This window comes from Tursiops truncatus, chromosome 9, assembly GCF_011762595.2.
Source record: "Tursiops truncatus isolate mTurTru1 chromosome 9, mTurTru1.mat.Y, whole genome shotgun sequence".
NCBI lineage: Eukaryota > Metazoa > Chordata > Mammalia > Artiodactyla > Delphinidae > Tursiops > Tursiops truncatus.
In genome coordinates, this window is record NC_047042.1 from 91,474,042 (window position 1) to 91,499,758 (window position 25,717).

The following is a 25,717-nucleotide window of genomic DNA, read 5'->3' on the forward strand; positions in this document are numbered from 1 at the left end:
ACAAATAAATAAATAAATAAATTTATAAAAGAAAAAAAAAAGGAGAAGAAATACGACCACACTAAACTGCTAAGTTGCACATCAAATGAAGCCCAGGCTTCTCACAGTGGTCCTGAGCTGTCTGCTCTCTGTCGATGTCTCCACCTCCCCCAGTTGCTCCTCCAGCTGGCCCACTGGACTGTCTCAGGTTCCTACAACGCGGGGACTTCTTCCCCACCTTAGAGCCTTTATCTTTTTTTTTTTTAATTTTTTTTTTTTTTTTTTTTTGCGGTACGCGGGCCTCTCACTGTTGTGGCCTCTCCCGTTGCGGAGCACAGGCTCCGGACGCGCAGGCTCAGCGGCCATGGCTCACGGGCCCAGCCGCTCCGCGGCACGTGGGATCTTCCCGGACCGGGGCACGAAGCCGCGTCCCCTGCATTGGCAGGCAGACTCTCAACCACTGTGCCACCAGGGAAGCCCGAGGGGTCTTTCTTTAAGGACTACTTGTCACAGCAGAAATCTATGGTTGCAACCATTTTCTTTCCCAGCAAACAGGGAGCCAGTTCTGCTGCTGCTTCCCGGGGAAGTTAATGTAAATGTTTATTGACCGTACAGTCATCAAGAAAATAAAGTTGCTGATTCACTGCCTTACACTGAAACCCTTTGTTTTTCCCTCCTCTTCCTTCCTCTTTATAAGAAGACACTTCTGAGAAAGAGCACATTTCAGGGACCCACTTGATGTGATGTTTTCTTGGTTGCCTAAATCTTTCATCTGCAGATCGTGGTTCCTGTAACTGCAGGGGGACCAGCCCCACCCTTTCCTCTGGAGGACCACCCCTCTAGGGTCTCTGAGGAACAATGGAAGTCTTGCGGTTCCTCAGACTGGAAGCCAGTGGCCCCATGGTGATGGTAGCCCTGTCAGTGGTCCTCTTGGTTCTCCTGAAGTGGTAAGTGCAGCCAGCATGTTCCAATGACTGTGACATTGTCACAGGAATAGCAGCCGTGGAGCCCTGCTGGAGCCGGGGTGGGGTATGTGGGAGTGTGTTTTTCTTCCCCTCTAATCTAGAGGGAGTTGAGTATTAACACAGCTTCAGAATTGAAAGCAAACAGCCAGGTTAATCTTTTGCTCAAATGCACGAGATGGAGGTGTCAGGAAAGACTGGTGATTCAGTGGCTGAGAACGCTACACGTAATTAAGTTCGAAAGAGATGGAAAAAGCAACAAATTGGAAAGGTTTGGGGAGAAGTAGCTCCTTGCACCCCCATCCTATCTTCTCACCTCGTTTTTCTAAGCTCCTCTCCCCAGGTTGCATTTACAGCAGATGCAGCCTCTTGGGTCTGATGACATTAAAAACAAAAAAAGATATAGGAGCTGTCTGGCAACGTGGGCCACTTCGTAGAATGTCATTGACAGGGATTTCTGTAGGTTTAAGGGCAAAGTGGTGGAACTAATTTCCTCATTTTCTAATATTTGATGGAAGGAAATGGATTCCAACGAACGCAGTGTGTGCAGTGCCACAAAGTCTGAGACCCTGGGGGAATCTCAAATTTAAACTGGGAGTAACCTCCCATGATTTAGTTAATTCAACAGGAGGCTTTCTGAAGTCTGGCTTGATCGAAGGCTGGATGGAAGGCCCCACAATATGTTCTATTTGTGCATATTCACCCTGTCGGCAAAACTTATTAAAGTTACCCACTCCATCAAAAGCACCTGCATTTAGGCGGCTCTGGTTTTTGAGGGGAAAGTGGAAAAAATAATGGAGAACTTCAGTTTGAACAGAATTTCAATTTATGTCTCCGGTAGTAATAAAGCTTCCTCTAGATTAATAACTGGGGAAGTACTTTGAAAAGCATCAAGCATTATGCAAATGTGAGGTATTATTCTTTTGGAATTTGCATAGCTGAAAATGGAATTCACGTCTGATGTTCTAGGATGATGAAATTACCTCTTGGAAATTGGCTCTGAAACCCAGCTTCAGTCCCAGTGCTGTTTTGCTTTCTAACTGGTTTAATTATCTTTTGAACTTTTCTCAGTGTGGCTTATCTTGCCTTGAAACCAGCCACATGCAAACCCAGGAGCAAGTGGTACCCCCTCTCCCCCCCAACTCCATTCATCCACCTCAGCTTCTGCTCAGAGAGGAGATGCACTTAGCGCAGTGCCTGACACGTAGCAGGTGCTCAGTAGATGTCGGCCACTATCATTAACTATCATTTATAGAACCTAAACGCACAGGAAAATAAGTCTTCAGTGCTTTAGGTATATTTAAAATTTCTCATTAATATGCTTATTAATATTAATTTCTCATCGACAGTTGTGCTCTGATTGTGATTCTCAAAGTGTGTCCAACCTGAGGCCTCCAGGTGGTCTCGCAGCATCATTGTTTCTATTGCACACTTCACTGCGCTTCTGTTTCTGTCTTTATTGGGTCTTTTTAATTTCCGTAGTCTTGACTTCCAGCTCAGTGCCTGATATACAGTACGACCTCGATAAACGTCTGATGAATGGATGAGTGAATCGCATACATTACTGTTGCTCTGGTCACGGAAAGAGGCATGTGTCCTGACTGATAAGTTGGCTGTAACTGGGTGTTTCTAATCAGCGTAGATCAGAGTCACGGCCAATAACGCCATACCATTCAGCAAGGCAGTTGTGCATTTGTAATCTGTTCTGGGGCCATGCTCATAACCTGGGTCAAAGACACAGAGATGAGAGAGATGCATGAAGCAGAGATGGTGAATAGGAAGCGAGGGCCAACTTCTACTGGTTCTTGCAAAAATATTTATGGATTTGTTCATGTGTGCCAGGCATGGCGTGAGGCCCTGGTACAAGGTCAGAAAACAGGAGGTCTGGGTCAGATGCCCAAGGTTGGGGAGACGTGGAGGTTCTGGGTGAGCTCGGTGTCTGTTGAGGAGAACGCCGAAGAGAAGGAGGCAGCAGGAGGGAGTAGCCATGGCCGTGGCCGTGGCTCTGGTGCTCCTGGGTCTAGCCCTTGATCAGCTCAAGGTCACCATCCTTGGGCTCTCAACCCTCCTCTTCCAGGCAAGACTCCAGGGAGCCTCTGAGCAACAGACATCAGCTTGAATGCGGCAGGCCCTCCCTCCAGCTTCATTTTCTCGACAGGGTGCATGTGGGAGACAGAGGGGCACCCTGGGAGAGCTGGGGGTGGAGAGACCCTCACAGCCATGTGGCCCCCGAGGAGATCTTGTGGAGGGTGCTGTCCTTAACGTTTAAACTCCTTAGTCTTTCCTTTAAGAGTTCCCCCTGCCATTGGAGCAGGCAAGCGTGCAATGAGAGCCTTGACTCTGGAAAGGTAACAAGAGGAGGACCCCTTCTTGTCTGCTCAACGAGCCTAGGAGTTCTTTCAAGGCGGGACAGAGGTCCTGTATCTCATTGCAGTTCTGGAAACTTCTGTCCATGACTCAGATGTTCTTCTAGCATCTGGCTGAATGCGGGTAAAGTGAAGAAGTACATTCATCAGCCCAGCACCCGGGACGTAGGGTTTGGTTCCTGACTCAGCGGCTTCATCCACCAGGCTCTGACCCCAACCTGTGGGCCTGGCAGTTCTGTGAACAGTCACGTTGCTGCAGGTGTCTGTGCCTCTGCCCTTGCTGGTCTCCATGCTTGGAATCCCCTTCCTCCTCTCTTTCCTTCAAGGAGCTCAGGGGCACCTCCTCAGGGAAGCTTCTCCTGTTTGCCCAAGACACTGAGAAGTCCCACTCACTGTTGTTTTCCTCATCACTCTCATCTCCACCACCACCCTTGCATGCAGTTGGTGCCTAATAAATGTTGGATAGACTCTCCCCTGGCATTTTTCTTTCTTTCTTTTTTTTTTTTTTTTTTGGCCACACCATGCAGCTTGCAGGATCTTAGTTCCCTGACCAGGGATTGAACCTGGGCCAATCCTGGACAGTGAACCACTGCACTGCCAGGGAATTCCCATCCACCGATATTTTCTTGCTGGTTCTTCTCTTAGGCATCACAGCTCAATACAAATCTAATTCTTCTGCCCACGTGCATCACCCTTTTCCTGAAAGCCTATTGTGTTTTCAGTTTGGATCAACTTGGTGTCCACGTTTCTAATAGTTACAAGTGCACTGTTTTTGAATCTCCACTCACCTTGTACAGCAAGACCATGGCATGTACTTAATAAACACTTCTTAATTATTAAGTGTTGTGTGAATTTAGAAAGAAGACGAAAGAGTCAACTTCATCTAAAAAGAGACTAATATAACATAGGCATAGTATATTTTGATAGTTTTCCCCAAACTGCATTTGACACAATTTTTTGATGACAGTCACTTAAAGTGACAGTTACGAGGCTGAGCTGTGTGCACTGGGGTCTGAGGAGACCACGGCTGTTCCACTGGGGCTGGAGATGAGCTGGTATGTAGAATACATTAGCTAGAAGCACATGAAGCACATGCGAAGGTGATCTAGCCTCGTGATAAAACATTTTTTAAACTCATTTTTTCTGTATAAAATTGTTGGAAATGCTGACTTCCGGAAGAGATTTGATGTACAAGAAATAAGTTGTGTGAGTTGCATAGTGGTAGAGGCAATCTTAAGTATAGTGTATTTAAACTTTCAAGTGTACCTACGAACTGGCAGCTTTTGGTAAGATGAGGGTCTCTTTATTAAGAAAGAGTGTAAGGACTCCCTATATAATTATGTACAAATTCATCTGCCCCATCCATACAGACAGAAAGTAGATTAGTGGTTGCCAGGGGCTGGAGGAGGGGAGAAGGAAGTGACTGCTGACAGGTATGGAGTTTCTTTTGGGGCTGATGAAAATGTTCTGAAATTAGACGATGGTGATGGTTGCACAACTCTGTGAATGTCCTAAAACCACTGAATCACATACTTTAATAAAAGGATGAATTTTATGACGTGTGAATTATATTGCAATAAAAAAATTCATGTACCCAGAAAAAAAACAAAAAAAGAGAGAAAGAATATAAAGAAATAGCCCCGATATTAATAGTGGTTTTCTTCCAATGGTGGGATTAGGGGTGATTTTTTTCTTCCTTTAGTCTTTCTGTATCTTCCATATTCTTTTTTTAAATGAATATCAATTTTTGAGCAAAAAAAGAGAAATTTTACTAAAAAGAACAGGGAATGCTCCTCTCTAGTGCTGAAGAGGAAAGCAGTTTTATGCTTTGGGCATAGAGGTCTTGAGACTGTAAGCTAACTATTTCTACAGCAAAGTGGAATGTACAGGGGAGTTTGGGGTAATCAAGGAGCTTCTTGGCTGATGAAGCAGTGAGAAAAGTAAACCGTGGTTGTTGCATTAAGTAACTAAACAGTCAAAGCAGTTAAATATATAAATATGGTGGAAACTGAGAAGAGTTGTCTTGGGAAGGTGGAAGGGCTTTCAACGCCAAGCTGCATTTAAATCTCAGGAGCCTGAGACCCAGAGGTATAAATCAAATGGACATTAAAATAGGAATCAGGGTAAGTTAGTGTTCTGATCTAGTCTCATTCTAAGACCAGGTTAAATTAAATTGTGAATGGTGATTATTAAGACTTAAGACTACAATGAAAAAGTCCATCCCTGTACTTGGAAGTTTCTTTCTCAGAGAGCTTCCTTTACATGTGGAAAAACTGGATTCTAATTCTAGACCTACACAGGTCTAGATCTAATCACAGGCCACAGATCTAGATCTAATCACAGGCCACATTTAAAAGAAACCACTGCTCTCTGGGATGCAAGATGGTTCAACATATACAAATCAATAAACATGATACACCACATTAACAGAACGAAGAATAAAAACTCCTACAATTATCTCAATACATGCAGAAAAAGCATTTGACAAAATTCAACTTCCTTTCATGATAAACACTCTCAACAAACTTGGTATAGAAGGAATGTACCTCAACATGATAAAGGCCATAGTATATGACAAACTCACAGCTAACACCATAATCAACAGTGAGAAGCTGAAAGTTTTCTCTCTAAGATCAGTAACAAGACAAGAATGCTCACTCTTGTCGCTTTTATTCAGCATAATGCCAGAAGTCCTAGCCAGAGCAATTAGACAAGAAAAGGAAATAATGGGCATCCAAATGGGAAAGGAAGAAGTAAAAATACCTCTGTTTGCAGAGCATATGATCTTATATATGCAAAATCCTAAGGACTCACAAAAAAAACTGTTAGAACTAATTAATGAATTCATTAAAGTTGCAGGATAGAAAATCAACATAAAAAATCAGTTGTACTCCTACGTACTAACAACAGATTATCTGAAAAAGAAATCAATCCCATTTACAATAGCATCAAAGAGAATAAACTACTTAAGGATAAATTTAACTAAGGAGGTAAAAGATCTACGCACTGAAAATTGTACGACACATGAAAAAAATGGAAAAAGTTGCAAAGTACATGGAAAGATATCCTGTGTTTATGCATGGGAAGAATTAATATTGTTAAAATGTTCATACTACCCAAAGTGATCTACAGAGTCAATGTAACCCCTATCAAAATTCCAATGACATTTTCCACAGAAATAGAAAAAAATCCTAAAATTTGTATGGATCCACAAAAGACTCTGAATCGTCAAAGCAATCCTGAGAAAGAACAACAAATGTGGAGGCATTGCAATTCCTTTTTTTTTTTTTTGGGCCGCGCAGCTTGTGGGATATTAGTTCCTGACCAGGGATCAAACCTGTGCCCCCCTGCAGTGGAAGCACAGAGTCCTAACCACTGGACAGCCAGGAAATTCCCCATCACAATTCCTGATTTCAAACTATATTACAAAGCTATAGTAGTCAAAACAGTATGGTTCTGGGCTTCCCTGGTGGCACAGTGGTTGAGAGTCTGCCTGCCAATGTAGGGGACACGGGTTCGTACCCCGGTCCGGGAAGATCCCACATGCTGCGTAGCGGCTGGGCCCGTGAGCCATGGCTGCTGAGCCTGCACGTCCGGAGCCTGTGCTTCACAACGGAAGAGGCCACAGCAGTGAGAGGCCTGCGTACCGCAAAACAAAACAAAACAAAAAAACAGTTTGATTCTGGAATAAAAACAGACACATAGATCAATGGAACAGAATAAAACATCCAGAAACAAACGGTCAATTAATTTTTGACAAAAGATTCAAAAATACACAATGGGGAAAGGATAGTCTCTTCAATAAATGATGTTGGGAAAACTAGATAATCATATGTAAAGTAATGAAATTGGACCCTTATCTTATACCATAAACAAACAAAAAACTCAAATTGGATTAACAACTTAAATGTAAGACCTGAAACTGTAAAAATCCTAGAAGAAACCAGAGCAAAAGCCCCACGACATTGGTCTCGGCAATGATGTTTTGGTGTTTTCGACACTGAAAGCACAGGCAACAAAAGCACAAATAAGTCAGTGGGACTGTGTCAAACTAAAAATTTCTGCACAGCAAAGGAAACACTGAACAAAATGAAAGGCCACCCAGTACCTTCTAGATTTACTCCATGACTGCTTCATCTGTTGATGGTCTTGCTTGGGCTGGTCTGTGCTGAATGCAGCTGCAGCTGCTGGTGGTGAAAAAGAAGTCAGATAAGACCCAATGGGTCCACTAGTGACTGCTCCCTCTCCTGCCTGGGCCCCCTACTCTTCCTCAGTGGCAGTTCCTATGGTGCTGAGTGTCCCAGGAGCCGGGAAATACTCTCCGGAAGTGGCTTTTGGGGGCCTTTTAGCTTCGTGCATGATTTTTTTTTTTTTTTTTTTTTTTTTTGCCGTACTCGGGCCTCTCACTGCTATAGCCTGTCCCACCGCGGAGCACGGGCTCCGGACGCGCAGGCTCAGCGGCCATGGCTCACGGGCCCAGCCGCTCCGCGGCGCGCGGGATCCTCCCGGACCGGGGCACGAACCCACGCCCCCTGCATCGGCAGGCGGACTCTCAACCACCGCGCCACCAGGGAAGACCTCTCGTGCACGATTCTTGCTTCTCGCCTTCCAGCCCCAATCCTTCAGCCTTTCTGGGTCTCCAGCCAGTCACAGGTGGCTTTGGAAAGCAGAAAGGTCTTGGTCTAGGTCTTGAAACGCAGGGAAGGATTAGCAGAGGAGGGTGGACATTTTAGGTGGGCAAGTATCACAGGTGAAGGCAACATTGGGGTTTGTAACATTTGGTGGAACAGACCATTCAGAGTGTGAATAATAGATGCATTTTAGAAATACATTTTAAAGGCCGTGGATAATTTCCAGTGTCCCAGAGCATGTAGAGAAGGATGAACGCTATTTGCCTTTTTTATTTTTTGTGCTTTTGTCTAGGCTATTATGGGTACTTCAGTTTAATAATTCAGTGATGAGCTTGTAGATAAAATTGAGCCCCTTATGAAAACTCGGTCTGTGTTTCCTTGAGGGCCATTTTCAGAGAGTATTATTTTTTGTTTTCTCTCTTTTAAATAGCTATACACAATATCCCCAGCCTTCTTCTCACTTTATTGATTTTCCAGAACGAGAGTACGAGTTGTGATTATAAAGTAAGGTGACTGATTATTTTAGCATACATACCAGAACTTATACAGCCAAATGAATTTTATGACCTTCCAAGGCAGTTTCCTGATAGGCTAATACCCTTGCTGCAGATATGCCATATCAGAAAACACATTCTTAGCACTTTTCTTTGGGAACCGTCCTTGGTGTGTGAATGCGGTTTTTTGACCGCGCTCAAGGCAACAAATCATCGTCTTTGTTGAGAACGGATTGATTTTTTAAAAACAGCCCAAATTTTGGCAGCTAAGTGATCAGACAGGGTAATATTATTTTTAATCCAAAACAAAATATGATTATAAGACAATAAAACTTGTTGTTCTTTACTGAGAAGTTTATGAGGCATTTCTGGAAGCCGGGGGATTCTGTCAGGCCACACTCATTGGACCTATGAGTTGCTCTTAGTTTAGCTTTGTTTTAAAGAAAACAGCAGCAATAATCTTGACCCTTATGGTTATACCTCTTCTTATCTTGTAAGGAATTCAGGCTTGTGGAATTGGTAGCATCGACTCTTTGGTCAGAGATGAAAGGAGAATCTCATTCATTCTATAAACAAAGCAGACCGTCGGATTTACGTCGGTGCCTTACTGAGCTGCTTGAGTCAATGCTTGGTGCTACTCTCCTGGGAGGACAGTGGTTCTTCCAGAAATAAAGCCACTGAACGGACCCTCCCCTCCACCCCTGAGTACCATGATAACAACCTACCAAATTGACTGTCATCTGCCACTGAGGGCAAGGGCCTCATCTTTGGGAACCTGAACAGCGTGGCAAGGACTTGTTTCTGTTTGTAAAAATGACGTACGTCTCAACAAGGGAGCGAGACTTTGGGGAGAGCAGGGACAGGGGGCAGGTCTCGCGCTGCTGTGGATGGGCACTTCAATTATTAGGCGTCACCTTGTCCCTGGTTTGCCAGAAATCTGTGATGCTGCACAATGTCCTGGGGGTGGGGGAGGGGCGTCATCTGAGAGGGGAGACCCCCGCCATCTCAGGTGTCTTTGGGCCCCCAGGCAGAGCCTGGTACGGGGCTACCCTGCAGGGCCATCCTAAACCTCCGGGTGGCCTTGCGAAGGTGTGTTTCTTAGGTTTCGCTTCAGCAGATGGAAATTCCTGAATATGGTCCCAGAAACAGATGGCTTTTTTTGCTCCAAGTTTTCTGGGAAAATCGTGTCAGAGGATGACAGCGAGGCCAACCTCTACCAAGAGTGGCTTCAACCACAACCCCATTTCCCGAGCCCTGCCCAGAACACCCCAGAGAGAGCCAGCTCCGGGCACCCAACCCAGCAGCTGCCTCTGCCCTCTGAGCTGGAAGGTGACCTGAAATCCTCCCCGAGTCTCCTTCCTCCACCCCTTCTCTCCACATTCTGCCTGCACATCACAGACTCCTGCTGCCCGAATGCCCTCCCCTCTCTGTGTAAATGAAATCCCACCCACCCCTCAAAACCTTGTCCAAACATTGCTCTTCCTGAACGTCTCCTTAGCCAGGCCAGCCCTCAAGAGCCTGGCCTCCTTTGAACTCCAGCAGTGCCTGCTGTCCCTTGGCACACACTGTATTATTCTATTGTTCATGCCTGTGTCCTATTTCCTAGCCTGATGATAAGGCCCTGAGGGCAGGGGCTGCATCTTAAGACGGTGAGTGCCTTGTGCATAGTAGCTGCTCAGTAAACGTTAATGATCACAATCACGGCGCTGCTTCCAAACGACTGCCGTCACGTGTGCGTGCAAGCTAGTCTCCCTCTGACTGGCACACTAGTGCCACCATGTTCTCAACATCTGGCAGAATGCTTTGCGTGCGGGTCATTGAAAGAGTAAATAAATTCCTTCTTAGTTCATACCCTCATTGAATGCTGAAGGCTTTCCAGGCTATGTGCTGGGTCTACCTCGTTGATGGGCTATGGACCACATGCCCATGAACTCAGATACATAAAGTAACGGTCACGTTAGAAATCAAAGGGCAAGGCTCTGATGCAAAAGGAAGGGATGGGATAGAATGCAGGACACAGCCATTTAGAAGATGAGGTATGCGGGGAGCACAGAACACTTGGTGTGTGAGCGGGGCGTCCTGACCACAGTGTAGGGAAGGGGACGCATCCAGCCCCCAGCAGAGGCATCAAAGGGCAAATACTTCCTTCTTCACTGTTTCATTAACTGCTGATCCCCACAGTTCCAAGCACCGCTATCTAAACTCTTCACCAACATCTACTGTTTATATTATTTCCCCATAGGTTCTGTGTTCTATTGTCCAAACAACGATGTATATTTAAGTAATGAATGATTTATTTTCCCATTTTAATTATTCAAAGACAAGCCGATGGAAGCTCTGCCGATGAGAACAGTGATCAATGAGAGAACCAGCATTAGGGTACCAGGTTATAATTCTGCTCCGAAGCAAAGAAACTTGACATTTTAGTTAACCTGCACAATCTTATTGTCAATAAAGGCACGATTTACATTTAGGCTCTTTGCAGTGTTGAAAATGTCTCACGTACCCCCTTCCTATCTTCGCAAATCAATAGGCATCCGGGAAGCCCAGGCTGTGAGCGTTGTAAAGCACAGTCAGTTATACATTTAATGGTTTCAACACTGTCTGTACACAGAGAGTGACCAAAATTGCTAGCATCGTCTCATGATATAAGGGACATAACTGGGAAGTTCTTAGGAGAAACGGCACTGTGGAAATCAGCAAGACCTTTCCAGTTGAGGGCAGATGCACCTTGGGCAAGTCACTCCATCCTTGCCAGTTTCCTCACTGATAAGAGAGGGCTGACGGTCCCTGGCTCTCAGCATACGGCATCCTTTCCACCCAGCCCCCCAGGCCAGCTCTCCCTCACCCCTCCCAGTTAGCCCAGTCTTGTTTCCTAAGCGGTGTCTGAATCCTTCTTTCCCCTCTTTCTGCTCTTCTACTCTGTAGTTCAGGATTTCAAGAGCGTCCCTTGGCTGGAAATAGACACCCAGCTGATTTCCCTACCTCGTGTCTTGTGCCCCTCAAATTTGTCCTCCAACTCTGCAGCCGGAAGAACACACCAGAATCTCACCGCTGCTTCAGAAAACCCTCCCGTGGCCCTCCCCGCCTGGGGAACCGGTCTCCCTGGCTGGCGCGGGAGGCCCTCTCTGACCTGGTCCCATCCACTTCCACGTGGTCACCTCCTCACCTGGCCCCTTGCTCTCCAGTTCTCCCCACGCCACACTGTTTGCCCTCAATTTCCTTCCCTCTCCTGGGGTGCTCTGCACCCCTTCATTCCGGCGAGAGCCCTGCATCTCCTGTGGTCTTGGCCCTACCGCAGCCGGTACCTTCTCTCTCTCTCGTACCACTTCCCTGGCTCCCCCATTAGAAGGTGAGCAGAACTGGGTCTTACCCAGCTTTCCCCTGAGGTGCCTAGCACTGTGCCTGTACACTTCTGCTGGGTAATAGGCATTCGATGATTTGTTGACCAAAGGTGAATTAAGAGGGACGGTGTATAGGATTTCGTGTGGCACACGCTTGGCATATAAAGACACAAACTCATGTTAGCGGTTCTTTGCTGCTATGAATATCCTCATAGAGAATTTCCATTTATTTCTGGATGCATGTCACTGCAGCCAGCTGCCACCTCTACATGTTATAAAACAAAATTTCACTGAATTGAACTCTGAATCTCAATAAAAATTTCATCTTTATAATTCAGGCAAGACTGGGCTGTGGGTTGAAGTTCATCTCTGCATGGTTTATGAGGGAAGGCTTGCTAAACAAAATCTTAGTGCAAAGGTGACTGCTGAACCCATTTAAGAAAATAAACTATTCCCAAGCACGTTAGCCGACGTTAGTTCATCAACACCGCCTTTAAAAAACACACTAAAACCACTTCACTCTTGGCTGCCTTTCCCCACATGTGTAATGGTCCAGAGCTTGGGCTTTGGAACCTGATTGCCTGGGTTCAAGTCCTGGATAGCTTCGTGACCTTAAGGAAGTTTTTAAAGTCGCTGTACCTCAGTTCACCCAGTTTTAAGTAGGGATAATAACAGTGCTCACCTCACAGCATGCTGGAAGGATTAAACTCGGAGCAGTGCTGGGCACGGTTAACGTTCAGTAAGTGTTAGCTATTGTTACCCCATTATTAACTGCAGGTTTGGACTCCACAATAATCGCATAGGTGCTAGGTAGGTAGATCGTGGTTTTTATTTTATCATTTTAAAATACCGTTTGGATTTCTCACATGATCCCCAAGACTGCACTGAAGTGAACAGTGAAGAGAGCCACGTGTCAAACACGTGGCCTCATTTTGAACGATCTTGAGCTTATACCATAAGGTAGCTTTTGGTCTTGAACAAGTAAGATGGGGTTTAAAAAATACCTATTGGATTTAGCAACTAAGAAGTTTTAGGTGATGTTGGAGGTGGTAAGAATAGACGCCAGATTGCAGCAGGTTTAGAAGTGACTGGGAAAGAAGAATAGCCTTTGTTTCACTGGTTGACACGTGCCTCGCCCTTGGGTTTGAGAACTTGAAGTGCAAACGATGCATAGCAAATCAGTAAATAAATCCTGGGAAGTTCTCACTCTCTTCTCTCTCACAGACCAGACCTCTGGTTTCCTGCACACTCTTGTCCAAGCCCCTTACTTCGTCATCCCTTTATTATGACACCGTAAATGTTTCTTTGCAGGTTCAGTTCTCTCCCGTCTTAAAACATACAAGTGAGTCAGCCGACCAACAGGCACCTCTTCTCTGACTACATGCTCCACCTCTGCCACGACTGCATCTCATCCTTCCCTTCCCAGTCAAGACCCCACGCTTGCTCGCTTTCTCAGTTCCCATTCACCTTCAGCCCTACAATGGGGCTTCTGCTCCATTGCCCACCAAAACGACTCTCTCCAAGGCCACCAGTGAGTCCCTGGTTCCTAAACAGAATTCGCATTTCCCAATCCTTCTCTTTCTTGAGTGCTTTGCAGTATTTGACTCTGATATGCTTAGTCTCTTACTGTTTGGTTTACTGCAGGGCCCTCAGTTGTGTAGGGGTAGAGAAAAGGCTGAGCACCTCGAATATAGTCCAATGGCCTCATTTTACAGATAAGGAAATGAAGGTCTAGAGAAGTGAATTGCCCTGTATCGGTCAGTTACTGCTGAAATAACACTGTGTAAGAAACCACCCCAAACTCACTGGCAAACGACAACATTTATTTTTCTCATGGTCTGTGTGTTGGCTGGGGTAGTTCTGTTCCAGGCTTGGGTGGGGTTCAGATCTGCTCCACATGGGTTTGTGACGGGGTGTAGGCTGAAGAGGATACTTCAGGAAAGTTCTGCTCCTGATAGATCACAGGGATGCAAGAAACGCAACAGGAAATAAGCAATGTCTCTTGAGGGCTCAGCCTTAAAGTGGCTTAATGTCAATTTTGCCCATATTCCTTTGGTTAAAGCAAGCCACATGCCCAAGCCTAACATTAATGGGTTGGGGAAGAAGACTCCATTGTAGTGGGAGGTACTTCAAAGTCATAGCACAAAGGCTGATGATGTCGAATTTTGATAAAGGGAGGGCATGAAGAGTTGGGAGGAATGGTTCAATCTACCACATGCTTGAAGATTGCACATGTGGGTTGTGATCTCTGACAAAAGAGCAAGAGGCCATGAGTGACTAGACAAAACAAAAGAGGAAACAAAGATAAAAACAAACAAAGAGCAAACAAAACAAACACGTAAAGCTAATGGAAGTCTGGATTTTTATCATAAATGACAACAATGATCTCTGAAAAAAGAACAGACATTGATGGGACGTTTGCCAGCTGAGGCAACGAGATGGTGAGTCACAGTGGGTCTTGGCTGTGAAGTGAGGAACTAGCACCAAGAGGGCTAAAGCAGGGTTGTGAGCTCAGTGTAGGGGCTCAGCCTGGACCTGGGCTGAGCCTGGGGGTGAACCCAGGAATATCTAGATGAATAAGAGGTAGAGATCAAGAACTGACCAATGATGGAGGTACAACATACCCTGAGAAGAGTAAATATTGATTCAGGGATGGGGTAGGGAAGAGAGCAGCTGCCACATAAAGGATCCAATTCTAGTCTGGAAAAGCAGGATTGAGGGAAAACATTTCTCAAGTCCAGAAAGACCAGAGGAAGCCTGAAAGCGGAGAGTCTAGTGTGTTCACCATACCCTGAAATACAACAAGCAGGGAATATCCTCATAGACTGTGAGCTGTATCATTTGGGACAAATTCATTGTTCTATACTTGGCAATACATGTATGTATGCTGTTATACCAAGACACGGCTATGGCTGGAAACATAAATTGCTCCAGAATTACTATAAGTATTCTCACGGGTGCTGGGGCCCTACTGAGTTATTAAAGAAAAAATATGTTTTAGGTTGGTCGCTTGCCCTTCCAGAAACTACCCCTTGGTGCTGGCTAGTGGCTGAAAGGAGAAAGGGTGTGGGCCAGCATCACAAGCCCTGTTAGACACAGTGAACTGAGCTTGAGCTCTGAAAGATACAAATTACATTCTCCTCTAGGAAGCTGCTGGTGAATCTCAGTAGTGACGTGCTCTTGCAATCCAAAATCAGCCATAAACTTTCATTTCCTTTTTTGCTCTAAAAAGGATATGCTGACTGAAACAACTAAAATATAGATTAGTTAGCATACTAATAATAAATACCAAAAAATACACGCCTCAATATACAAAAATCCCCACAAACAAACAAACAAACCCAAAGCCCAACGTTCAAAGTGAGCCAAGGAAAAATGTATTTGAATTAGCGTTTTCTTTCATTAGAGTCAGTTTCTTTCCATGTTGCCTCCTCTGACCACAGGGACCTGTCCCCATCCACATACCCAGGTGTTGGCCTTTCCCATGGCTGGTGACAGCTCTGATGGTCTTCGTACTGGGTTAAGTAGTGTCCTCCCACCCCCAGATTCATGGTCACTTGGCACCTCCGAATGTGGCCTTAATTGGAAATAGTGTGTTCTTAGGGGCAACCAAGTTGTTCATGCTGAATTAGAGTGAGTCCTAATCCAGGACTGATGTCCTTATAAGAGGGAATTTGGACACAGAGACACACAGAGTGAAGATGTTGTGAGGACACAGACACACAAGGAGAACATCATGGGAGGATGGAGGCCGAGATTGGAATGATGTATCTGCACAGGAACTCCAAGGACTGCTGGCAAACGCCGGAAGCTAGGAAGAGCAAGGGAGGGTCTTCCCTTGGAGGCTCTGAGTGAGCTTGGCCTGGCCAACATCGTGATATCAGACTTCCGGTCTCCAGAATTGTGAAAGAGTAAATTCCTGTCGTTGTAAGCCCCCAGTTTGTGGTACTGTTACAGCAGCCCTAGAAGATGACTGCAGTCTCCTTCCCCTCATGAGCCTTGCTGAGCCAGGACAGACCGGTCGAAGGCCTGGCTAGAGGCTCAGGCTGTTCAGTCAGAGAGACCAGGCCTGGGCTGCGGGCTGGCCACTGACCAGTGTGTCAGACACTGGGGCTGGTCTCTACGTCTCAGTTTCCCCATCTGTATAATGGACATAACAAGGATGTTGGTGGAGATTAAAGGCCACCATGTTTATAAAGTGCTTGGTACAATGCCTGGCCCATAGCACATGCTTAATAAATGTTAGCTGCTATTATCAGCCATATGGTTTCCACCTCAGTTTGAAGTTTCCCTGATTTTACTTTTCCAGTAAGAGTCAAGTAGATATCTATTCCCTTGGGGATGTACCATGGCATCTGGCACAGAGTAGGCACTAAAAACAACTTTATGGAATGAAGACTGGCACAACTACAACTCATCATAGGAAGAAACAGCTTATAGACTTCATAAGTTTTAGTAACCATCTGGAAAAACCCAAGGTGAAACTTTGGAAGAAGAATGTACTTTAATCAAATTTGTTCATGCTGGGGCATAGGGATGGTCCCTAGTGATCCTTGTCCCCTAGGATTCACACCTTTGCTTAGTCCCCTCCTGCACTGTTCCAGAGTCAGTCGGGTGACCAACAGAATACAGCAGAGGTGACAGTGTATCACTTTTTTTTTTTTTTTTTTTTTTTTTTGTGGTACACGGGCCTCTCACTCTGTGGCCTCTCCCGTTGCAGAGCACAGGCTCTGGATGTGCAGGCTCAGCGGCCATGGCTCACGGGCCCAGCCGCTCCGCGGGCTCTCTCTCTGCCTTGGGTTGCTTGTTTAGGGGGAAACCAGCTGCCATGTTGAGCAGCCCTATGGAGGGCCCATATGGTGAAGCCTGCCAACAGCTACATAAGTGGGCGTGAATGTGATTCTCTAAGCCCAGGCAAGCTTTAGATCACTGCAGCCTCAGTTGACAGCTTGACAGTATCCTCATGAGAAACCCTCATCCACAAACCTCCCAGGAAACACCCTCCCAGATTCCTGACCCTTGAAAACCATGTGAGATGACAAATGATTGTTGTTTAAAGCCACTTAGGAGATGGGGGTAATTTGTTACACAGCACTAGATAACCAATACAGACGATGAGAAAGGAATGGCCAGGATGAGCCAGGACTGGGACCAGGGACTGTAATGGGAGACATTATAAAACACAGGAGGCAGGCAAGAGGCCAAACCCAGATGGGTCAGACATGCAGATGGTCAGGCAGGTTCTGTGGGTCTGCACATCTGGTCCAGAGCCCAGGGGGGTGAGAGCCACAACCAACCACATCACTGAGCAAAAGTCACTGAGATCTTGGTGACCTTAGACTGGAGACCTTGTTTTACACAATTTCCAGTTGGACCTTCAGTTGACCGCTGTAGCTATGGGGTCATCAAAGGCCAATGAGTGAATTTGCCAAGAATTAGGTCAACACAAAGATATGGAGATTACGGTAACAAACAAAATGCGATGGGATTATAATTTTTGAAACACTCACCATATTCTTTTGTTATTTTGACTGCCTAAGTTCTTTAAGTTATCTGCCAAGCTGGGAGGCAGAATGGGATTTCCTAGGCCTGTTCCAGGCTATTGGGCAGGTCACAGTGCAATAGAAAGTTGGAAATATTGGCTGGGTTTATGAAGATGTACATCAAATCCAACTGGCAAATGTTTTCTGAATGCTTACCAGGCTAGTTATAAGAGAATTTAGAGTCATCCGGTGCACCTAGTACAGGTACTTAATGCTCCTTACCCTCCCCGTGGCTACTCAGGGATATTGAGACTCAACAGGCGAAAAAACAGTTCCTTTACTCTTTGCACAGGCCAGGTTTCCCCTTTAAATTGACCTGTCCTTGTTTCAAGTCTTGGGGCCCCATTGACTCAGTGGCAAATCTGATCAGTTATTTGATCCCAGGGGATAATAGAGTCCCGTGAATGGCAACTGTCTTTTCACAGGGGCATCAGAGTCCTTACTCCACAGAAGTGAGCAAAGCTTCCCACACCCTCGATCTTGTAGACTGGTCGAGTTCTAGGCAATTTGCTGCTCTGCAAATGTAAAACAAGAGACACAGAGGCTACTAGCTAAGGGCACAGACTCAGAGCCAGACAGCCTGGGTTGGAATGTCAGCTCCTCTACTTACTAGCTGGACAGCCTTGGGCGAGTGACTTAATCTCTCTGAGCCTCAGTTTTCCCAGCTGCAAAACCAAGATGATCATAATAGCACCTCCCACACAGAGTGTGGAGAGGAGTAAATGAGTTAATGTGTGAAGCACTTAGAACAGCTCCTGGCCCCTGGGAAATAGTCTGTAACTGTTCGCTATTATTATGCAGGATACAGAGGCAAAAGTAGCCCCCTCTGCCCTCGCTGGGCTCAAATGTAATTGTCTTCTGGGGTTCACTCAAGGCAGATGTCTCCCTTTCACAACATCTAAAGGGTTCTTTAAGGACTTCATAAAAACAAAAGGATTAACTACAGATGACTAAGCCCACATGATGGACGCAGAACCAGGTACAGTAAATAATGAGCTTAGGCAGGATTATATTCCTACAAACAATACACCAAGTTCTCCTGTTCTTTGTCTGCAATCCCCCTACCATGAAGGAGCCGGTGGCCAAGGAGAATGTCTCTGTGTGCCCAGGATAACCTTGGGTGGGCTCCTGGAGGAGGCATCCCTCAAGCAGAGACTTGAATTCAGGATTTGCCAGGTAAAGAAAAAGGCTGGGTACACCAGGCAGAGAAGAGTGCGCTGGGAGCAGGGTGAGGTAAGCAGGCACCTGGGACACGAGATTTAAGGAGGCACTCACTCTCAGGGTCGTGTAGGAACAGGGTCAGCACCTGCACTTCCCTGGGAGTGAGTGCCTCCTTAAATTTTGCATCCTAGATGCCTCTCTTGTGTCACCTTAATCCTGGCCCTGGAGAAGAGCACGGGTAAGAGCCTGGAAGGGTGAAACAAGTCGGTATAACTAGCAATGTCCAGGTCATGAAAGACTGCTTGAGGACAGAGATCACCTGGAGTGAGGCTGAGCAGTTGGGCTGGGGCCAGATCATCAAAGGTCTTATGCGCCAAATAAAGGAGTTTAGCGTTGGTCTAAAAGTGACAGGTAGCCAATGAAGAATTCTGAACCGGTCCACAACATGATCAGACGTGCATGTGAGCAAGATGCTTCTGGCACTAGCACGGATGGCAGATTGGAGGATGAGGGAAGAAACTGGAGACTGGGAGGCCAATCCAGGACTCTATTGAGTCCATGCCCAAGGGAAAGACAATGATGGCCTGAAATAGGGCAGTGCCAGTCAGAAGTAAGGAGAACTCACTAGAGAAGTGGTTTGAAGGTAGAATTGACGGTACCTGGTGATTGACTGCAGATGAGGTTTGCTGGGAAGAGTCAAAAATGGCACAGTTGGGCTTCCCTGGTGGCACAGTGGTTGAGAGTCCACCTGCCAATGCAGGGGACACGGGTTCGTGCCCCGGTCTGGGAGAATCCCACATGCCGCGGAGCGGCTGGGCCCGTGAGCCATGGCTGCTGAGCCTGCGGGTCCGGAGCCTGTGCTCCACAGTGGGAGAGGCCGCAATAGTGAGAGGCCCGCGTACCCCAAAAAAAAAAAAAAAAAAAAAAAAAAAAAAAGGCACAGTTTAGAAACCATGGGGAGTTATTAGGTAAGATAAGAAGTACACGGACGGCAGTTATCAGGGCTTCCCCAAGTCCAAGGGAAACCTCCCCATGGCCCATTTGTTTTCCATAGGATGCAGTCTCTGGGGGTCAGATGTGTCTTACCCTTTGTACGGTACCCACACTCTCTAAGTATTGCTGACCTGAGATGAGCCACTTCCAGACCCCATCCCCCCATCTACTCATTGGCTTTCCAAGTAGCCTTAAGGTTGTCCAAGTCCTTTTAAAGACTGTGCAGCTGGGCTCAGACCGACACATCACCAAGTCCAGCCTTCCATTCTGGACACGCAGGCCCCAGGGCTCTGACCTGCCTGCGTGATCCGGCCTGGGGCTCTGGGAGGCGAGGGAGGGGACGCAAGGGGGTGAGGGCCTGTCGGGAGGCTGGCGAAGCTTCAGCCGCTTGGGAAGAGCCTTACGAGAGACAACTGGGATCAGAAAGGCAGCTGGAGGGCAGCTGGGTTCTGAGGTGCCGTCCAGAAAGGCTGAGGCAGCGACGCGGGGGAAGGAGGGCCCTGTTCGGGGTGCCAAGCCCGGAGCAGGGGGAAGTACTAGGGCTCACGTGGAGGCACACGCCGGGATGAACTTCCTCGGAGCTAGGTACAGCCACACGCACTGACCTTGTGCTCCACTAAAGGCCGCAGATCCCTTCCCATGAACTTCAGGGAAGGTCTCCCGCCTTTCCTGCACTTGAGAAGTTTGGAAGATATCAGCTCTGCACACGTTTCCCAACATTCTCAGAAAAATAAAGGGAGTGAAAAAGCGAGTCAGAGCTCTTTAAAACATTAATTAAAGACACCATCGTTTCCTTATTTAACTGAGGGTTGCTACCTCATTTGGGATTATTAGCAAAGCGAGACAGCCTTTGTTGTGCTTGACAAAGTGATTAACTCAGACTGTAGGTGAGTTTTGGCTTTCTCAACATCTTTTGATGTGCTAAGATTCCCCGGTGAGAACAAACATCGTCAATTACTTAAACAAGCCATTACCCTGAGAGCACGATTACCAGTGAGGCCCAGTCTACTAATCGGCAGATGAAGAGATAGAAAGGAACTCAGGCTCTGGCCTGGACCCTTACCTGTCAGGGAGGGGTGAGAGTCTTTTAAAGCGTCTCGCGGCGATGTTCCTGCTGATCTGGGACGACCTAGTTATTTGTCCATCTCCGCAAAAATGCATCTTGGGCGACTTGAGTCTCTAAAACCCAGAAGCTGCCCGTGGTTCTCGGATAAGAACCTCATGCTCCTGGGCAGGGCTACAGGACTTAGCGTTGGGGGAACACAGAAGCGTTCACAGAAGCAAAGTTCTTGCTTCAAGGGAGTTGGTAAGAAATTCTTTGGCTTGCTTCGTCCCTCACAAGAGCCAAATCCTCCAGCTTCTGGGACAAGTGGGAGGAGGCCGGGGCTTCTGTAGGATGCTACGTCCGAGCTGACAGTCCCCTGACACATAAGGAATTCAAGGCCTAAATAAAAGAAGCAGGTTTTCATTTTAAAATATATAAACATATAAAATTAAAGTTATACATTTAAATATATTATAATAAATTAAAATATATTTTATTTTAAAAATATTTACTATAAATATTTTTTTCTCATTTAATTTTTATTGGAGTATAGTTGCTTTACAACGTTGTGTTAATTTCTACTGTACAGCAAAGTGAATCAGCTATACGTGTACATATATCCCCTCCTTTTTGGAGTTCCTTCCCATTCAGGTCACCACAGAGCACCGAGTAGAGTTCCCTGTGCTATACAGTAGGTTCTCATTAGTTATCTATTTTATACGTAGTATCAATAGCATATCTATATCAATCCCAATATAAATATATTTTTTAATGCACTAAGCTATGACTTTTTTTTCCCTCTCCCCACCTAGAAGAGAGGTTTTGGGGAAGATTTTTTGCTGCATTTATATATGTCATTGGTTTTTCTTGTGGGCGGAAGGGGGAACTCAGTCTAGTTAAATTCAGTCAAATAACCAATACTTAAAAAAAAAATTCTAAAAGTGTTTCATAAATATCAGACACCTCACTGGTCTTGTCACATAATTCAACTGCTCTATTTTTAAAATAGAAAGACGAGTCACGTGTGTATTTGTATCGTGAAACTACTTTCTGTGCTATCTTCATCATTCTTCTCCTTTAATTCTCACTGGCACGAAAGCGCAAGGCGGCTTCCAGAACGCTTCCGTGAGAAGTGGCAGAGAAATGGGGAACTAAGACAGAGGCGGGGCTGAGGTCCTCTCCCTTCTTTTTTTTTTTTTTTTTTTTACATCTTTATTGAAGTATAGTTGCTTTACAATGGTGTGTTAGTTTCTGCTGTATAACAAAGTGAATCAGCTATACGTATACACATATCCCCATATCCCCTCCCTCTTGCGTCTCCTGCGCCACTTGCTGCCTTCGGTCCTAGAAGGTGTCAGCTAGTTTTCTTGGGTCGGGCTGGGCACCGGGAGGCGCACCTTAGAAAGCAGAGCTCACTCAGTGTTAAGGCAGGTGCCCAGCGCTTCCTCCACAGGAACCCCCAGAGCTCGCTCTTCTCAGGGACCTCCTGGGACACCACCCCCTCAAAGCAGCAGCCTCTTCCAGCACCTTCACCAGCTATGGGTGACACAGTTCTTCTTTACTGTGCCAGCTTTCACACCTCTATCCTCAGTTTAATGGACTTTTGGAAATTGGCCTGCTTTGGAGGTCCCTGTTTTTTGAAAACTAGCCTTGGGGGAAAATAATAAGTATAAGGACCATTTGCCATTTTTTTTTCCAGTTCAACAAATATGTACCATCCAATGGTTGGACAGAGGAAGTGCTCTTAAGTGATCAAAACACACTTCAGCAGGCACATCCCCTGACACATGATGCTTCTTTGCTGCAAGGATCATAATGTAAATGCTTAATTGACTGCTTGGCATTAGCCATTGAACGTGTGTCGGGTCTCCTAGGCTGTAAGTGCCATGTTCCTGCAGCTTCCCTGGCGCCCAGCACATGCCTGGCTTGTAGGAGACACGCGTGTCCACCTGATGATCCTTGTAACACGTCACCTGTAACACGTCGGTTACCATTAGCCCTAACAGTGACGAAGGATGTCATTCCCAGGACTATTCCCCTTCCTGAGGGTAAACTGCTGTCATAGTTTGGAATAAATCCAATGTCAAATGCAGAGCAGCTCTCTTAGGTTCTGAGAAATGAAATACAGGACAACAAGGTTCATTAGAACTGATTCTCCACGTGTACTCTGAAAAAGGACTGAGCTTTCTTCATCGTTCTCTGGCCGCGGTGTTAGACTACAAGCTGAGCCAGGGCAACCTAAACAGAGCACATTTTAAAATGTGGGCTATTTGAACCAGCCTCGAGAGCCCCGTCTTCCTGGAAGTGCCCTTCTGGACCGTCCGTGCGTGGCCAGTGGGATCATTCTAGGGATTTCCCGGGCTTTAAAATTTCCCATTGTAAAGTGTTTATTTTTACTGTTAGTTTTTCTTTTGTTTTTTTGTTTTTTGTTTTTTTTGCGGTACGCGGGCCTCTCACTGTTGTGGCCTCTCCCGTTTTGGAGCACAGGCTCCAGATGTGCAGGCTCAGCAGCCATGGCTCACGGGCCCAGCCGCTCTGCAGCATGTGGGATCTTCCCGGACCGGGGCACGAAGCCGTGTCCCCTGCATCAGCAGGCGGCCTCTCAACCACTGTGCCACCAGGGAAGCCCTTTACTGTTAGTTTTTCTTTATGGAAGTGGTAATGGTTTTCATTTATGGTCATGACATAAAGTTTCCTTTTATTTAAGTTTATTTGAAGGGAAGTTGGAAGCAAGTGCTAGCCTAGGTGATTTGCAGATATGGCAAAAACTGTAAAGACGTTGTACAAATGACTGAATTTAGAAGATTAACCTCTTAACGCCAATTGAGATTTATTGACTCAACTGACTGAAAAGTTGGGACAAAAATGGAAAAGTTAGGGCTTCCCTGGTGGCGCAGTGGTTGAGGGTCCGCCTGCCGATGCAGGGGACGTGGGTTCGTTCCCCTGTCCAGGAAGATCCCACGTGCCGCGGAGCGGCTGGGCCCATGAGCCATGGCCACTGAGCCTGCGCGTCTGGAGCCTGTGCTCCGCAACGGGAGAGGCCACAACAGTGAGAGGCCCGCGGGCCGCAAAAAAAAAAAAAAAAAAAAAAAAGGAAAAGTTAGTTAACTCTATGCACTATAGTAACCAACAATGGGGTGACTTTATTGTTTTTAAAGTGTAGGCTTTTCTGTAAAATACTTATCTGTCTGCTGGTTAGGTGGTAGGGCCCCTGAAGCCTGGTTCGGGGGCGCCTGAGGCAGAGGCCGAGTGCCTTGCGAGCTCTGGGCGGGGCTGCTACCCACCCCTCTGCAGCTGGGTCATCAGTTCTCTCTAAACAGGAAGCCCTGATAACCTCACGGTCTTCACCCCAGACACTTCTTTTCAAACACACTCCAAAATACGGTCAGCGTCTATACACAGTACAAGCTGGTGCGGTAGCTGAATGATAGCCTCCAAACACCCTAATCTTCAGGACCTGTGAATTCCACTTTATATGGCAAAAGGGACTCTGAAGATGTGGTTAAGGGTCTTGAGATGGGGAGAGTAGCCTGAATTACCTGGGTGGACCCTAAGTGTAACCACAAGGGTCCTTATAAGAGGGAGACAGTACGAGTCAGAGTCAGAGGAGTTGATGTGATCCCTGGAAGCAGGAGACATTGCAGTGATATGGCCGTAAGCTGAGGATTCAAACGATGGATACTCTCCTGGAGTCTCCAGAAAGGACCAGCCCTGCCGACACCTCAACTTCAGACTAGTGAGACTGATCTCGGACTTTTGGCCCCCAGAACTGTAAAATAATACATTGTGTTATTTTAAACCACCAAGTGTGGGGTTATTTGTTAGAGCAACAGTAGGAAACGAATGCAGTTGGGAAAGATTAATTTACTGAAACACTTCCTTAACTTTCTGATAGGATTCACCATATTGATCTTTTATGTAATGTACCACTAATACATTCAAAATAATTCTAATTACAAAGGATTCAATTCACAAGTTTCAAAATCTATTAAAGTTTTTGAATAGGCATCCACATGGCTGAAATCTCAAACATGATATCATGAAGTATTACCAAGAAATACAGTGGAAATCTTCTTTCTGTTACGGTCCCTAGATATCATTTTCCACTAAAAGGAAACAGAGTTTCTCGGGATGATGGCTGATTCAGGTCTGGGGCAAGAAACGTACAAGATGTACCTGGAACAACTTGTCATTTCAGAGAGTGGGGAAGCTGTTCTCCCAAAAAGTACTCGGGAACAAACTTACACATGCTCCCACTATCCAAAGATGGCACAATCTGATGAAAAAAATAACCATTGCAATGGATCAAAACACATCAAGTATGTTTAAATTGATGAGTTCGTAATGATACAAAAATAGCATGTGCACCCAATGTAAGATGTTAAGGAATCAACTCATTATTTTGAAAACGAACACTAAAAGGAAAGAATCAAGCATTGATCCTACTTTTCTTATGTGAACTGTTCTTAGCAGAGGAGGGTAAATTCAGAATTATTCCAGCTAATAAATGAAGAAATATCACTACTTTGCAGCCCCTGGTGAATGAATAGATTTAGGTGGTAATCCTCACAGCTGCTAAGTTCATAATAAAAGAGACAAGTAGATTGTGAACCTCCTGTGGAAAAGTCTTGCAGAAAAAGCCTCTGGATCCGTGGTTTTCAAACTTGGTTGAACACTGGAAACACCTGAGGATCTTTTTAAGCTGCTAAGGCCCAAGTCACACCTTAGGCAGTGAAGTCAGCACCTGGGGGTGGGGCGTGAGGGGGGCATGGGGCGGATGGGACACAGGCATCAGAAGTTTGTGAAGCTCCTCCAGCTTCAGACAAATTCGGGAGCCAATGGTTTAGATTCAGCTACTAGGACTGCAGAACGGGTTAATCTACACCATGGGAAGCAACCAGCAGAATTCAGACTGCGGGAAACCCTACGAGACACCACCTGGTTTTGTTGTGTAAAAATGCATAGGGAAAAATGCGGGTGGGGTGGGACTGGAAGGAGAATTTAGAGACTTAAAAATACTTCAGAGGCATCTGACCCAATTACGAACATATGGCCCTTATTTAGATCCTCACTCAACAAACATACTGTAAAGAAAAGTTGTGAGACAATCGGGGAAATTTAAACACTGACTAGATATTTGAGGATACTAAGGAACTATTTTTATTTTGAATTGTGATAATGATACTGTGGTTATTTTTT

The 25,717-nt window shown here is 45.9% G+C and overlaps 1 protein-coding gene across 2 annotated transcripts in view; it reads left to right on the top strand.

The window, feature by feature from the left end:
* Positions 1 to 702: 702 nt before the first annotated feature.
* TBXAS1 (thromboxane A synthase 1) overlaps positions 703 to 25,717 on the top strand; it is a 150,480-nt gene continuing 125,465 nt past the window's right edge. Inside the window, exon 1 of one of the 2 annotated variants that reach the window (XM_019946603.3) lies at positions 703 to 926. In XM_019946603.3, coding sequence (XP_019802162.1) covers positions 838 to 926 — 89 coding nt within the window. In that variant the 5' untranslated portion in view covers positions 703 to 837. The remainder of the gene's footprint in view (positions 927 to 25,717) is intronic. The other variant, XM_019946536.3, reaches the window with a different exon arrangement.